Raw genomic sequence first — 17,094 nt, forward strand, 5'->3', positions numbered from 1 at the left:
GCAGATGTCCAAGCTGAAGAATAAGTACTTGTCAAAAACTCCTAGCAGCAGGACAGAAATAAAGACAGACATAGAGAATGGACTTGAGGACACGGGGAGGGGGAAGGGTAAGCTGGGACGAAGTGAGAGAGTGGCATGGACATATATACACTACCAAATGTAAAATAGATAGCTAGTGGGAAGCAGCTGCATAGCACAGGGCGATCAGCTCGGTGCTTTGTGACCACCTAGAGTGGTGGGATAGGGAGGGTGACAGGGAGATGCAAGAGGGAGGGGATATGGGGATATATGTATACGTATAGATGATTCACTTTGTTATACAGCAGAAACTAACACACCATTGTAAAGCAATTATACTCCAATAAAGATGTTAAAAAAAAATGCATGCGTGTTGTTTATTTTCTGTAGATACATCTTGTAAATGCAAGACCAGTGGATTTTTACTATTTTTTTAAAAAGATTTATCTGTTATTTACTTATTTATTTAATTTATTTTTGGCTGTGTCGGGTCTTAGTTGCAGCACGCGGGATCCTCGTTGAGGCATGCAGGATATTTTGTTGTGACGTGCAGGCTCCTCGTTGTGGTGCGTGGCCTTCTCTCTTGCTGTGGTGTGCGGGTTTTTCTCTTCTTTCGTTGCGGCGCGCAGGCTCCAGGGTGCATGGGCTCTGTAGTTGTAGCACGCGGGCTCAGTTGCCCCACAGCATGTGGGATCTTAGTTCCCCGACCAGGGATCGAACCTGCGTCCCCCACATCGCAAGGTGGACTCTTCACCACTGGACCACCAGGGAAGTCCCAGATTTTTACTGTTTTTAAGGATCAAGTAAAGTAAGGTTCTGCTCATAGACCAGACACCAGCACTTTTGACATGGCCCAACAATGGGGGCAGAAGGGAAGTCCTATTACATACGAGAGTCGTACAAACACAGGAAAACGCGTTCTTTCCCGATCTTACCTTCTTCTGGGTCTGTTTCACTTTATTTGGCTCAGCCAGCAATTCTTCCCACCTCCAAATTCTCAGAATCCTCTATAAAGGCATTTTAGCTTATAATTATTGTAGGTCTTCCTTACACATACAGAGTCTTGGTTTATTCCCCTCTACCCCTCAAGTTTGAAGATAATGTGGTTTTGTGAAAATGGGAAAGGTTAAGAGGAAGAAGAACTGGAGTCTCTTTATCTTCTTGCCTTTTCTTTCCCCCAGAGGGGCTAGGGGCTATTTTCCTGAGCTAGGAGGGAATTATTTTCAGAGTTATGGACTACCTACTTCTCTGTGCCCTGGGGAGGGACCTGTCATAAGCACTGCCAGGAAGAACTCTGACAGCCCGGGGTGTGTGTACACAGACTACTCTGAAGTAGCCTGGATGTAGATGTAGCAATATGGTCCCTCACAAAGATGTTTCTAAACATAGAATGTTGCTGACTCTGTGACTTGATAACTGGTCCAGTAATGAGTGAGGGGAGTTGAGTTTGATTGGCTTACTCAACACAAATTTTGAGACGCTGCTCTATTTGAGTGGTCAAAACCCAAAGAAAATATCTTGTATTCTCATGTAGCCTCTACAAGTTGCAAAATATGTTCTCAAGCATCATTTCATTTGATGCTCATGATACATCTGTGGACTGGGGCAAAACATGAGGCTCAGAGTGGTAAAGTGATTTGCTCAAGGTCACACAGCTAGTAGGTGACGAGGCTGAGTTTTGAATCCCAGTTGCTTTTCTGAGAATATTGCTTTACTTCTCATTTATATTTTAATGGAGAGGCAGATGGTAAGGATAGTTCCTGATGCTCCAGTGGGATGGATGATGAAGCTGGCTACTGAGACAGGGAACCTTAGGAAGGGATCCAGTTTAGGGAAGATGATGAAATCAGCTTTGGATATCAGGTAGGCTGGGTCTGTGGGTCAGGAGCTCAAGGAGAGAACTGAGCTGGAATTATATATGTAGGTCACTGGTTCGTAAATGACAAGCGAAGCTCTGGGCATGGATGAGCTTTCCCAGATAGAAAAGAGCATTAAATGAGGAAGGAAGGGCCAAGAAGTGAGGATGCTCGGTGGCCAAGTAGAAGAGAACTAGCCAGCCCAGGAGCAGCTGGAGAGGCGGGAGGAAAGCCAAAAGGTGCTTGAGTGTCATGTCATTGAGGGAGAGAAAGATATATGTAAAAGAGGGGGGTATCTTTCAGTTTATTTCCAGACCCATTTCCCCATGACCACCCCAAAAACTATCATATGGCAGCCATGCATCTCTAGATCAGAGGCACTTCTGTAGTGCACTGTTACAAGGTATATTTATTTATTTTTGTATTGCTGTGGCAGATGGCAGCGTGTGTGTTTTCCGCCTGGAACAATAACCTCCTTTCCGTTCTCCTGCGTCCTTGCACTTTTGGCTGTCACTGCGGTCTGTTGCGAATCTGAGATCCTTTAATCCCACAGAGTACTAAACAATATCTGGTGTCAGTGGTTCTGTGATTCTACTCCAGACACCCCACCTTCATTTGCCAGCTGGGCTCTCTTAATGAGCTCGCTGCACACAGTTCAATACTAGAACTCTCTTAGTGGGTGAAATATGTTTGAAGAACTCACCGGTGGAATGTTCCATGTTAGGCCTGCTTCCATTCTCTCTCTGGCATCTCTCTCTTTTCAGGATGGCTTTAGCTCCTCCAAGTTACTGTTTTGTGGCCTTCCCACCACGTGCGAAGGACGGTCTGGTGGTATTTGGGAAAAATTCAGCTCGGCCCAGGGATGAAGTGCAAGAGATTGTGTATTTCTCGGCAGCTGATCATGAACCCGAGAGCAAGGCTGAGGTAAGTCACGTGTTACCGTCTCTCAGTTAACATGTATTCTCTTTCTCTGGCTTTGCCCAGCACCTTGATGTCTTCACCTGGAAGCCTGCTCACAAGTCAGAACTGTCATGTGGGTTCTGTTGATTCCTGTTTCCATTCAGGTTTGTTCGTAGCCTTAAAAGCAGGGTCACATGGAGAATTCTACATTCGTTGCTATGGCCCATGTTTTATACTTAAGTAAAATATTTACACAATTCCAAAGTCAAATCTATGAAATAAGATATATTCATAGAAGTCTAGCTTCTACCTTTGTATCATTCACTCCATTTCCTTTTTCTCCTATAGGTTATCATGTTTTGGAAGTTTGGGGGTTTATCCTTCCATTTAAAAAGTTACATATTAATATATGGAATAAACTACACACATACACATACATACCCATATGAATATTTATCCCAGTCCCTTTCCTGCCTTCTTAGATGAATGGTAGCATGCTATATACACTTTCTTCCACTTTGCTCTTTTCAACTAAAACCGTATCTTGCAGGTCACTCCATCTGCTCTCTAAAGAGATTCTTCATTCCTCATTTACAGCTGTGTAGTGTTGCATTCTGTGGATGTAATCAGACTTTAATCAGTCCCATATTGCTGGACATTTGGGTTGTTTTCCAGTCTTTTGCTATTACAAATAGTGCTGAAGTGAATAATAGCCTTGTGCATCTGTCACAGTATCTGGTCTTGGTTTATATATTTTTATCATGTTAAAAATTATCCACCAGTTCTTATTTTGAGTGCTTAAAGAACTGTTTCGTCAGTATTTCTTTGGAATAGGTGCCTAGAAATGGGATTTCTGAGTCACAGGGTATGTAAGTATGTAATCTTGTTAGATACGGTCAAATTTCCTTCCATAGCTGGTGTACCATTTTGCGTTCCCACCAGCAATGTAAAACCATGCCTGTTTGTTCATATTCCCAGAGTGTGTTGTCAAACTCTCATGATGGCTATTTCATGTTAGTTTTACATTCTGCTCTTTTACTAAATTATTTTATTGGTTGTGTCAGCTTTTATTATTGATCCTCTTGGGTTTTCCAGGTATGTTGTTATAAAACCTGCAAATAATGATAGTTTGATTGTTCTTACATCTCTAATTATTTTCTTATTGGTTTGGCTTATAGCTTGGATTCAGTATTAATAGTGATGGAGATAATGGGTATCTTTGCCTTTGTTCCTGACCTGAGGGGGGACAGCCTCTAGTGCTTCCACATTCAGTAAGATGCTGGTTTTGGAACAGAGATTTATATAGTTTTGTCATGTTAAAAAAGTATACATCAATTCATACTTTGATTGCTTTTAAATCCTCAAGAATAGGTGTTAACATTTTGTTAGAGATCTTTCCAGTGATTATGGAGATAATCCCCTGATTTTTTTCTTCCTATTTAATGATAAATTGAACCATCTTTGCATTCATGGAATAAACTTCTTGGTTATGGTATATTTAGTTGTATGTGTTTAAATGGTAATTGTTTGTTGAAGGATGAAGAATTTGGATGAAAAAAATGGGGGCTAGTAGATTAACAAACTCTTGCCACTGACATAATTTGTATTCTTTGATGTTATATGCTTTACAAAATAAACTGATTTTTCTGGTGATTGTGCTAGGTTTTAAGTGGGTATTCATCAGTGTGTATTTCATTTTCTTATCTGAATCTTTATCTGTTTCGATCCTTTAAAAGCATTAAGCATCACCAGAGCAACAGAACTCTACAAGGAGCTGCTTATGCGAGGTGAATTTAACAGAGACAATGAGACGAACAGTCAGAGTGCATGAGTCTGTGGTCGAGGCAGTGGCAGACTGGCTCCCACAGGATTTTCGCCAGAACCACTTGCCTCTCGTGTTGCACCACTAACTTGGTCCAAGCCCCTAAACTTCAGTGGGACCTTCCTTTCATACAGGCAGAAAAGAGTGCTAGGTTCTCTGGCGCTCATGCTAGCTTTTAAATGGGTATTCATTAATGTTTGAATGTCCATGTTGTTTGGATCTGAATGTTTCTTTCTGTTCCTGGAACAGAGTGGACTCGGTATGGATGAAGTTGGCTTGGTTTGCGTTGTTACTGACCTTCCCTGTCTGTCTTCCCTAAATGTTTCTTTTTCCCAGAGAGTCATGCAAACTGAAACAACACTTTGATTTTCATGTGGGCAGATTTAATTTCCCAAAGATGGCTATACCAAATCCCATTCCACATGTACTTCTCACAGTGTGATAGACACGCCTCCACGGAGTGGAGGGTTTATGCCCCCCACCCCTGCCACGAATCTTGGTGAGGGCTTCCGATGGCATCATGCAGTGAAGCATGACGGAGGTGATGCTGTGTGACCTCCAGGGCTGGGTCATAAAAGGATTCAGCTTCCGCTCGTCTCCCTCTTTTGGAACTCTAGCCCTAAGATCCCAGGCACCATGCTGGGGGGAACCCAAACTAGCCCACGTACAGAGACCATGGGGTGGGACCCACATAGAGAGCCTACAGCTAGTGTCAGCTGCCAGATGTGTGAGTGAATGACCTTTCAGTGATTCCAGACCTCAGACTCTATGGAGTAGAGACACACCATCCCTTCTGTGCCCCGTCCAGATTCCTGACTCATCAAATTCACGAACATAATAAACGGTTGTTTTACACCACTAAATTTGGGGTCATTTTTTAGTAGCCATAGTAACTACAATATTGCACAAAGCCTTTTATAAATATGGCTGAAATAAATATTTTAGAAAAAATTTGTTTTCTTTTTTGGGGAATAGGTTAAATAAGTCTGTATTTTATTCTCATGGTTACAATCATTTTAGGAAATAGACTAGATTCCTTTCACTAGTTAACCTATGGTATGTTAATGCTCAAATACACCGTAGGTTACATTATGTCCCCTTGCATAAATAAGTGCAGCTTGATACATACCAGAGTTAGTCCCCAAGGCAGCCCTGACCTTTTTTCTGAGTTGCCTCTGCACGTTTCCACATCCATACTCTGCAGGTAAAATAACTCTACGGATCCAAAACCAAATTCACTTTCCCCGTCTCATCTGTTCCTCTAACAGCGCTATTGTCTGCCGCATCGTTTAATCTAGAAACCAGACAGAAGCGTTGACCCCCGTTTCCCCACTCCTCTGTGGATGCACGGGGGTGGCTGTCACTGAGTCTTGCTGCTTCCTCTCCTGTGTCCCCATCTCCACTCCACGGCCCCCAGCTCATTCTCACCCACCCCCCTCTCCCTTCTGCCTTAATCTGCTTATTGGTGCCCAGGTCTCTTTCTCCTGAATTCTGTTCCCTGCAGTGTCACCGGAATTTTCTTTCCAGATCACAGCTTTGTCATTGCCTTGTTTAAAAATGTTTGGTTGTTTATAGGATGAGAGTCCAGGCTGATTTGTATGCCATTCACAACTCTTCCTGATTGGCACCCTGCTCTCTTTTCTTTCTTTGCTTTTAAATTAATAGACAGTTTCAGAGCAGATTTAAGTTTCCAGAAAAATGAGTATAAGTACAGAGAGTTCTCATATAACCCCTCAACTCCCCCCAACCCCCTGCCTTCCAGTTTCCCCTATTATTAACATTTTGCCCTAATATGGTGCATTTGTTACAATTGATGAGGCTGTATTGATATATTATTATTAACAAAGGCAATAGTTTACATTAAAGTTCACTCTTTGTGTTATATATTCTATGGGTTTTGACAATTTCTAATATCATGTATCTGTCGTACAGAGTAGTTCCACTGCCCTAAACATCCTCCGTGTTCTGCCTGGTCATCTCTCCCTTCCCCTAACCCCTGGCAACCGCTGATCTTTTCACTGTCTCCATAGTTTTTCCCTTTTCTAGAAGATTATATAGTTGGAATCATATAGTATGTAGCCTTTTCAGATTGGCTTCTTTCACTTAGTAATATACATTTAAGATTTATTCATGTCTCTTCCAGGCTTGATAGAATGTTTCTTTTTAGCTCTGAATAATATTCCATTGTCTGGATGTACCATAATTTATTTTTCCATTCACCTATTGAAGGACATCTTGGTTGCATCCAAGTTTTGGCAATTTTGAATAAAGTTGCTGTAAAATTTGTGTGTAGGTTTTTGTATGGGCATAAATTTTCAACTCATTTGGGTAAAGATACTTTTTAATGTAATTTTACGTTTTGAATAGGTGATATATTGGTATGGTTCAAAGATTTAATAACATTAAAAGGTTTACAGTAAGCAGTCTTAATCTCCCCTTATTCCCGTCTACCCTGATTCCCATCTTTTATTTATTTATTTGTTTGTTTGTTTGTTTATTTATTTATTTAATTTTGGCTGCGTTGGGTCTTCGTTGCTGTGCGCGAGCTTTCTCTGGTTGCGGCGAGCGGGGGCTACTTGTGGTTGCGGTGCGCAGGCTTCTCACTGTGGTGGCTTCTCTTGTTGCGGAGCACAGGCTCTAGGCGTGTGGGCTTCAGTAGTTGTGGCACGTGGGCTCAGTAGTTGTGGCTCGCGGGCTCTAGAATGCAGGCTCAGTAGTTGTGGCGCACAGGCTTAGTTGCTCCGTGGCATGTGAGATCTTCCCGGACCAGGGCTCAAACCCGTGCCCCCTGCATTGGCAGGTGGATTCTTAACCACTGCGCCACCAGGGAAGCCCCTGATTCACATCTTATGTAATCCCTTCTATTATCTTCTTGCCCATCTTTTCAGTGTTTTGTGCAAACTACTGCAAATAAATATGGATATGTAGCCTTCTTTTCTTTTTTCATGAAAGTAGCACATTATATACACTATTCTGAGACTTGATTTTTTTTTAATGTATAATTTCAAACTTACAAAAAGGTCTACAATTTGCTTTTTTTGTTTAGTAACATTTTCTAAAGGGTTTTCTATTGCTGAACATAGAGATTATTATTATTTTTCTTACAGCTGATAGTAGTCTATTGTGGAGATACTCCAAAATTTATTGAATCAGTCCTCTCTTGGTGGATACTTGGACTTTTGGCTGGTCTAGAAAGTACAGCCGTGAAGAACATTGTACATAAATCTTTCTGTACATGTGTAGGTACAGTCACTAGATACACTTCCAGATGCAGGATCACTGGGTCTTAGGATAAATTTTTTGTAATAATTGATCTCCATAAGGGTTGTACAATTTCCTGCTTACTTTTTTATCCTCATACTTAGTTTTCCTCTCCTCACTTATACGGTAGGCCTCAGCTATATTGAGCTGCTTGTCATTTCTTGAACAAACAGCACTCTTGCATTTCTCTGTACTTTTGCCCTTTCTATCCCTTGCTGAGAATGTCCTTCCTCTCCCCTCTTGTCATCTACTTGGTAGACTCCTATGCATGCTTCAAGGCCCCAGCACCAATATCCCCTCCTCCCTCTAGCCTGCCACCCTTCTATGAACATGTAGCATTTTAAGCATGTTCTATCATTATAAATCAATTGAAATTTACAGTCACCTGAAACTAGGGGGATGAGTTCTGGCTCAGGAGGCAGGGTCCTGGGTTCTAGTCCTGCCTTCTCCATTTAGTGCATCTTGGGCCTTTGAGCCTCTGAGACTCAGTTTCCTCATTTGCCAGAAGGAGATCACAGCACCCTCTGTGTCTGCCTTCCTGGGTTCTTGTAAAGCACGTGTGAGCTAACATGTGAAAGCACTTTGTAAACTCCAAGGAGAACACTGTGCAGAGAGAGGTTTTTTCTTCTTTTGAAAAAACAATCGACCAGTGTTGAGAGTTTCTGTAACTCCAGGTGTCAGTTCCCAAACTCCTATCTTTAGCACGTGCTAAATCTGCTTTTCAAACTTACTCTTATCCCTTTAATTCCCGAACAGTTACACCTGTCTCCCTCCCCTGTTTTTGCCCCAAGTACAGAATGACAGGTTCTTTTCCATATTTGGGCCTATGAGCTACAATAACTATAATGTAACTTTCATAATAGTCCTCATTAGCATACAGAAAAAGTTTAACTATGAGGAGTGAGAACTTCTCATAAAAACCCATCTATTCCTCAGCCATTTCATGACATTTTAAACATACATAGTCTGCAGTTTCCCTAGAAATCTCATACATGAGTGTTGCAGCCTCTGGAGTCCATTTTCTGAGAATAACCGTGTGCAAAAAGTCACTGTGGGACTTCCCTGGTGGTCCAGTGGTTAAGACTCCATGCTTCCACTGCAGGGGGCATGGGTTCAACCCCTGGTCGGGGAACTAGGATCCTGCATGCCGTGCGGCTCAGCCAAAAGAAAAATAAAATAAAATAAAATTGTGGGTTTTTTTTTTTAAATGGAGGTTTCATTTAAAAAAAGAGTCACTGTGATTGCTCATCTGCCCACCTACCCACCCTTCCAGCTGGTCCATCCTACCAGGCGGTCTTCTCTTCCAGTTCGTCCCCTTTCTTACCCTTCATCTTTCACTCAGTCTGTCCATCGGTCTGCTTGTCCATCTGTCATCTACTCTATGTCCAGTTCACTTTGCCTGAGATGGAGGAATAAGAAATGGGGTCCTCCAAGCACAGAGTTCCTCAGTTTCTAAAATTACACTGCACATTTTTGTTCAGCTGCACAGCTGGCAGATTGGAACATTTTATTTTGTGTCCTTTAGTCTTTCTTCTGTGGATTCTGGGTTTTTAACAACTCCTCTTTTGGTTGCAGAGTAGGATGGATAAGTATGTATCAATCTGTGAGAGCCCCTGTGTCCTCTCTGAGGATGCTATACACCATGCATCACAGAACTCATCTCCCTTTACCTCAGGCCCTGCTTCTCCCTGTGGGTAGGGGTGTTGAAGAATCAGATGAATCATCTCCTGGATCCTGATGTTCTGTGTGTGCATGGGTGCATTTGTGTGTGTGTGGATGTGCACCTGTGCTCATGGATGGGTATAGGTCTATTCTTAAATGGTTAAACCTTCTAGTTAAGAAAAAAATGAATCCAACATTAGAATATTTTCCTGGAAAAACAATGGATTTCAACTACAGTTTACATGAGTCATACTTGGTGCCCAAGAGAGTAATTATACCACAATTTATGGAGACAGAATTCTTGATAGCCAAGTCAGGTTTGATACATAATGTTTTTTGAAAGATTCTCTTATTATTATATATTAAACCTCACCTCCATTTTTCTCTCCTTTAGAATTCATTGTTTCCTTTTCTTTGAAAGTTAGTTTTAATTTATTTTTATTTTCTATTGTATGAAGTTCAGTGTGGGATTAGTATCCTCAGCAAGATTATACAACTTTCACAGTTGGGGTGGGTTTTTAGTAGATCATTTCCCTTTTCTTCCCCAATGAAAATATTTGCAAGAAGCATAGAAACTTACCAATTAGTGATAGCTGGTGGTGGCGTTAGTAGCATTGTTTGGGTGGTGGCGGTATTTGTAGTGTGTGGAGTATGTGTGTACATGGTGGGCAGGGGGTGGGTCCTGAATGTTAATTCTGAAGATTATCCCCTACAGCAGGAGAGCACAAGTCATTCTGGAATCAAAGAAATCTGACCAGAGCTCCATGGCCACTAAGTAGATTGTGTGTCTTTCTTCCTGTTCTCCTGTTTTCTTCTCTTCAGCCCCAGGAGCAGGAGTCCCCAGCCTTCTGTGGGGTCAGGGCATCTCCCTTGCTCCGTGGGAGAGTGGCTCGGCAGGGGGCTTCCTTCCATCACGTCCCCTTTCCCAATCCTGTTTCTGACGCCAGGCCTTTGCATTGTCCATCCTCAAAGATCTTACAGCTTCGGGGGAATAAAAAGCAGCTCTTCTAAAGTGTGGTCAACATCTTCTTTTGTCTTTGTTTAGACTCATATGAGCCTTAAGGGCACATTTTCAAAAACCAGTCAAGTAGCAGGCAGGACACTGGAATAAAAAAAATTAAAAAACGAACAACCTCAGTGCTAATTAGCAGTGCTTCTTTAGAGTCACAAATTTTCTAAAACTAAAACTATTTCCCTGAAGCATCCCATTTTCCCTACCTTTGTTTCCCACCCTAAGAAGTCTGGCTGACTCATCAACTCATTTCACAGTGGTTTTCGCTGGTGGTGCCAGGGTTATGTTCACCCTCTGAGTACAGTAGGAAAGGCACAATGATTGCGTTTCATTAATTGAAACGTCTATTGTGTGAGTGTCTCTATTCCCCTTTCACTGGGTGATATCCAGAAATAGTGTGTGCAGGAATGTGCAAGGGGTAGGCGACAGCATGACGCTGATTTTGCTTTTTCATTTTGGACACCATCACACAAAATAATAAAGGGTTTGCCCTGAAGAAGAATTGTCATTTGTTTTTGTCTCCGGGGCCTTGTCAAGGTTTATCTTTGCATCCTCCAACCTGGCATGTGTCCCCAGGAGCCACCTGAGAGCGACAAGCTCAGTGCAGGTAATACCTTTAAAACCTCAGTGATTAGCATTAGGCAAGGCTGACATTTAGAAGTGTGCCTCACCACGCTCCCTGCCCTGGGCATTCTTATGTTGTTGTGTGGCCTTGGCCCCCAGAAGTCACACTAGCTGACAGATTTGTTTTATTAAAGGCTGGGTGGGTGTGGCCATGGGGCAGCAAGACAAACTGCTCCTCTTTTTCTGAAGCCCCCTTGAACAGCTTGATCACCGAAGTGAGGCCAGAACTATCCCTGTAAAGACTGATCTTCTGAGTGGTGAACATTTTCTCTCATAGAAACTTGGCTAGGACTTTTGACTTTAGAACTAAATTGTTTTTCCAGGCTGAAAGAAAATTTCAGGTACTTTTGGATTTTTTTCCCCAGAGAAACCTTTCCTGCTACCTCAAATCCCACTTTTTCTCTGCCTTGTTAATAATGTGGAAATTGTGAGCATCAGTGAATTTTACTTAAGAAAATGACTGCCTGCGGAGTTCATGTTCTAGATGGCTGACTTTACAAAGTTTAACTCGTTACATCTTGTGTAAATGTTCCTTATTTGTGAGGTTTGCTCCCAAACTGGGATTTTAAGTAACCGATCTCTGTGAGACAAGTGTGTCCATCCTCCCCACTCCCTCCCACACCTGGGTGTGATTAGACAGATTTCAAACCCAGTGGACCATGTGTGAATTGCAGCCACAGAAGGGCCCTTGTGAGGCCCAGACTTCTGTGGTCCATGACAAAGATGCCCCGAGGGGCATGTGTTACAGGCTCACTAAGGCTGGGGTGCACACACACCCACCTCCCGCTCCCCGACCCTGTGGCCTGTGAGGAGATCTGGGGCATCAGCTTTCAGCCTGGTGCTTGGGAGGCGCTGATGTAGCCCATCTGGCTAGTTGGGGATCTCCTTCCTTCCTCATGATTCTAAGTTTGGCCTGAAAAGTGTCAGGTTGGCTGCATGTATTTTGGACTCCCACAGAGACCATATGGTCTTTTGGATTCCGTGTTCAACATTTTTATCTGTCAGTACTTATTGAGCTTTTGCAGTCCTGTGACTCAGTGCCATCATAGCTCCCCTAAGTGGCAGGGTGGAGGACCTCCCTGAACCGTGAACGCATTTTTGACATCCCCACCTTTCTCTTCTCAGGCTCTTACCTCTGTCTGGAATACCTCGATGTCTGGCCTACTTTTCAAGATCAACCCAAATGTCACTCACTTGATAAAACCTCTGCCCACTTGGTTGTGTTCCCTTTCCTTTGAACCTCTATTATGCTCCCTCCGACCTTTGTTATTCATTCGTTCACTCATTTATCCATTCATTCATTCAAAAAAAGGTTTATTGATGCCTACTATATACCAGATTTGGGATATATCATGAACTAAACAGCGAATATCTCTTCCTCCTTCCCTTCTGTAATTTCTCAATAGAGCTTACATTCTAGCTGGTGGAGATAGCATACATAAACAGCACGTGCAATACATAAGTCAATTATATAGTATTTTGGAAGGGTCAAAATGGCATGGAATGGGGAAAGGAAAAGGAAGAGCAGGATGGTGTCGATCAGAGCACAAGGTGGGAGGAGGGGACGAGATGCAGTGCATATTAAGCAGACAGGCCTCAGTGACACTGAAGTTGGCCTGTGGTCATAGTCTGCGTATGTGCCTTCTCCTTCTTTCCCAACTGAAGGGACAGAGGCTGGGCCTCCTAACTGATTTATCTGCCAGCAGCACTTAGCACGAAATGCCTTGTGTGTGGTCGGTGCTCTGTAGATAATTGGTGAAATGGGAACGAATGTGTAAAAATGAATTTGAGGGCAAATAAAAAGCTCATTTCCTATTTTGCTTTTTTCCTGTCCTTATAAAAAAAACCTTATGATAAATCTGTGCTTAAGAATCTGAGATTCCTTCCCTATTTACTTAGTCTTTTCAAGATAGAGTTTGTCACTGGACCTCAGTGGGTACAGGGGTTTTGGAAAGTATTGATCAATGCTGCTTTTTGCATGAAATAGTACAATTCTAACATATAAACTTCAATTCCATTTAGAAGAGCACAGAGGACCGTAGTCTGTTTACTGCTTTGGCCAGCTTTTTGCTGTAAAAGAATCATTTTTTTTAAACAATAAATAACTTTCGGGAACTGAATAGGGGAAAACATTTCAAGAGTATATTTTATTATCAGTTTGCCATGAAAAACTCAAAGGTCTCTTGACAACCTCCGGGTTTAATTAGCTTTCAGTTTACAAATACTTATCAAATGAAATAACATTATCCCAGTGCAGAGCAATACCTAACGTGGATTGTGAAGATACAGATGTCACGTGACCAGTGAGTGTGCGTTTCCGCTCTTACCTGAGGTTTAGAGATTATGGAAAATCAATGCAGAGAAGCTTTCTGGGCTGCATTCAGTCCATATAAGTGGGTCTTGAATCAAAAAAAAAGATCTAAGGCTGCAGTTGATCCAGTGCTTTCAGGTGCCCAATTTAAAATGCAAATGGCTGCTGTGGCTGATAAAATTCTCCCCTGAGAGCTAAAAAGCTCTGTGTAATTTAGAGCCCTGTGTTCCATACTGCAGCTTCCACGGGAAGAGTATGTGTGTCATAGACTGCTAGCATGTCAGCGTCAGGAGGCTCCTGTGGACAGCCTAGTTTAGTGCTTTTCCAACTGCTCTAGCTGAGTCCTCCCAGGGGCCCGGTATGGGGAGGGGAAAGGCTCTGAGTTATCTATCCCCAGTCCCATGCCTGTTCTTCCATTCACTTCAATACACTTTGACCAGTTTTATTGTCTTTATGCTTTTATGTAAGAGTTTGTATGGAGGAAGTGTTCTGAGGCTAAAAGTATCAATACTTGGAAAGAAGTAGCTTGATCTAGATTAGCTCATTCATTTTCCAGGTAAAGACACAGCAGCCTGGAGAAGGTATGACACAGCTCTAAGTGGTTATGTACTGCAGTTGTGACAGCAGTTAGGAATATGCCTCTCTGGGACTGTTTCCTTATATGTCCACCTCATGGGCTTAGTGTGGGAATTAAATGGGACAGACCAGGAAGCACAATGGATAAGAGAGTGTACATTTAATGCGTTAGTTAAATGTAAAGTATCACTATCATTTTCTCTTTTCTACCACTAGAGCAGTCATGTGGGTTGTCAAACTGTGTTCCAGGGAGCCCTAGGGATCATTGCAGGAAGCTTAGGGGACCTCTTTTCTTCAGACAAAGCATTTTCCTTTTATCTGCTTTCTATGTTAGGCATCTAGGTAAAGTTTCTTTTATAGATAGGACTCTATAACTTTAAAAAAGTTTGAAAACCACTGATCTAGAAGGAGTTTTGCAAATAAATAGCTATGCTTGTTTAAAATGCTGGTGGCCATCTGTGCCCATTGAAATGGCTAGATACAGAATATTCAGGGCAGAGATTGCTTCAATACCTGGTTCGAGAAGATGGACTGCTGTAGATGTAAACATTATGCACAGATTGGCCTGAACCGAAGAGACAGAAAACTGAGTGAGTGACAAAACTGAAACTCACTGTGGAAACCTTAGAGCTGCTTTGAGACGTGTGGTGTTTTTTAAGTCTGGGTGGTCGCAAGGCCTTTTATTTCTCGGCTCTGTTTGTAACCGATGTGGTGGTTTAATGTAAGTACCAAGGTGAAAACTAAGTGGTACCTGACAGGTGATGGCCCTTTCTTTCCTGTCTTCATTTTTTAGTGCACTTACATTTCAATCGACCAAGTTCCCAGGACCCATGCCATCGTGATAAGCAGACCTGCCTGGCTTTGGGGGGCAGAAATGGGAGCCAATGAACATGGAGTGTGCATAGCCAATGAAGCCATCAATGCCAGAGAACCAGCCGCTGAAACGGAAGCCTTACTGGGGATGGATCTGGTCAGGTACTGCCTGGTGATTCTTTGAAACAACTGCCCAGAACAGGTGGGGTGTGGGGATGGGATTTATCTCCCTCCAAACCTCATACTTCGTAACGCAGTCCTTCCAAAGATGACTTGTGCCTTTTGATATAAACTTGGAGGTGATGGAAAAAAGAATAGATTACAATGGAGTATTATTCAGCAATAAAAAAATTAAGTACTGATACCTGCTATAACATGATGAATCTTGAAAACGTTATACTAAGTGAAAGAAGCCAGACACCAAAGGTCATTATTGTATGATTCCATTTACATGAAATATCCAGAATAGGCAAATTCATAGAAGCAGAAAGTAGATTAGTGGTTGCCTGGGGTTGGAGTGGAGGATGGGGAGTGATTCCTAATGGATATGGTGCTTCTTTTTGGGGTGTTGAAATGTTCTAAATTTAGATTATGGTGATAGTTGCACAACTTTATGAGTATACTAAAGACCACTGAACTACACTTTTAAGTTTATGGTCTTTGAAATGTATCTATCTAATAATATATAAAAATAAAAAGAATACATAAAAAATACATAAAAGATAAAGGAAAAAAGAACAGAAATCACTTCCCTCCTTTCCCCTCTATGTCTTGGTCATCTTTTCTTCCTTTCCCTCCCCTTCCAGCCACAGTGTAACAGAGGGAAGTGGATGTGTAAGCTCGGCAGGATGGGGGTCTGTGTCGCCTTGTTCACTACCGTGTCACAAGCCCTAGGGGCTGTGTGCCTGGCACGTAGTGGCTGATCAACGACTGAGTTTGGAAAGAATGACTAAAGTAGATGGTGGGTGGGAATGAAACAACGTTCTGAAATGGCTTCCTTTTTTCTGAAATACTGAAATGCAGTAGAGTAATGGCATGATTGAAAGAGGATTGGGCTGGGAGCTGGAGGTCTTGGTTTTCAGTGTGGATACTTGTCACTTGTCCGATGTGAGGCCTCGACTGGGTGACCTCCAGAGAGCTTCCCACATGTAACATCCTATAAAAAGGAATAGAGGTTTTTACATTTTGTAGGTTTTGTAGGGAGAAATTGCACATCTACACAGAGACCTCCGTGGCCCACAGCTTCTTCCAGCTGATGGACAGGTCTGTTTGTGACACCCCTTTGATGCCATATTGCCTTTATACCTTCCTCACCCTTCCTTATGCTTCCTGGTTATTATAAAGTCAGAAGGAGCAGATTCCCTGAGCTGGAGAAAAGGAGGGAAAAGCCTTATATTTATAATCAGTTTTCTCTTGATCAACAGAATGAAATGGATAGAATAACAACAAGTTTTGAGCTTATGTTTTGACAGTTGTCCCAGTATTTTTACCTCCATGCTTAATAGAAATCCTAAAAATGAAGAGTTAACAATGAAAAATAATGTCCCTTTTATGCTTCATTCATAGCCTTGCATTTTGAGTTATTATTGACTTTATGGCAGGGGATTTATAGAACTGGCAAATACCACCGTTTAAACAGTTGATTTCTAAGGGACGACAGAAAAGAATTTTTTTTTTAATTTCTTCGAAGCCTCTGATGTATCTTCTCAAGTTCATCAACCTATAAGGCAACGAGAGTTACTGAATATCTGCTTCGTGCTAGACTCTGTGGGCACATGAAGAAGCTCAAAAACTTCAAAGAGATTTTAGTCTGGTTGCTGAGAGAAGACAGAAAATTGAGCAATGCAAGATTTTAAGACCAATTTAAGATGACAGAAGGAGAGACGTATCTCAAGGCAATCTGAGATTTGTAGCCACATGAGTGGCACAGAATCCCAGGCCCTCAGCAAACACCCGTGGATGTTCAGAGATGATAATGGACTGAGTCTGTTTAGGAATGCTTCGAGAAGAAGATACCTTTGACCTGGGTCTACAACGCTGCGGGATGTAGACCGAGAAGATATACTTGGCACGTAATTGGGGTTGTGATAGTTACCAAGGTCTGTTCACTAACAAGTGTCAGGAGTAGATTATAGGGTGAACTTAACGATAGTCATTTAACCTTAACTCCTTCCCTGACCACCCATGTCCAGTTATGACAATAAAAAAGCAGGTGTGTGAAGAGGACCCTGCCGCGGGT

At 42.2% G+C, this 17,094-nt stretch overlaps 1 protein-coding gene across 4 annotated transcripts in view; it reads left to right on the plus strand.

Annotated features, from left to right (window-relative positions):
- Window positions 1-17,094, plus strand: part of SCRN1 (secernin 1) — a 104,999-nt gene that overhangs the window by 16,268 nt on the left and 71,637 nt on the right. For all 4 annotated transcript variants that reach the window (XM_036863192.1, XM_036863195.1, XM_036863193.1 and 1 more), the window contains exons 2-3: window positions 2,639-2,798; window positions 14,836-15,017. In XM_036863192.1, the coding sequence (XP_036719087.1) occupies window positions 2,640-2,798; window positions 14,836-15,017 (341 nt within the window). In that variant the 5' untranslated portion in view covers window position 2,639. The remainder of the gene's footprint in view (window positions 1-2,638; window positions 2,799-14,835; window positions 15,018-17,094) is intronic.

The sequence above is a fragment of the Balaenoptera musculus genome, chromosome 9 (assembly GCF_009873245.2).
Source record: "Balaenoptera musculus isolate JJ_BM4_2016_0621 chromosome 9, mBalMus1.pri.v3, whole genome shotgun sequence".
In the NCBI taxonomy this organism is placed as follows: Eukaryota; Metazoa; Chordata; class Mammalia; order Artiodactyla; family Balaenopteridae; genus Balaenoptera; species Balaenoptera musculus.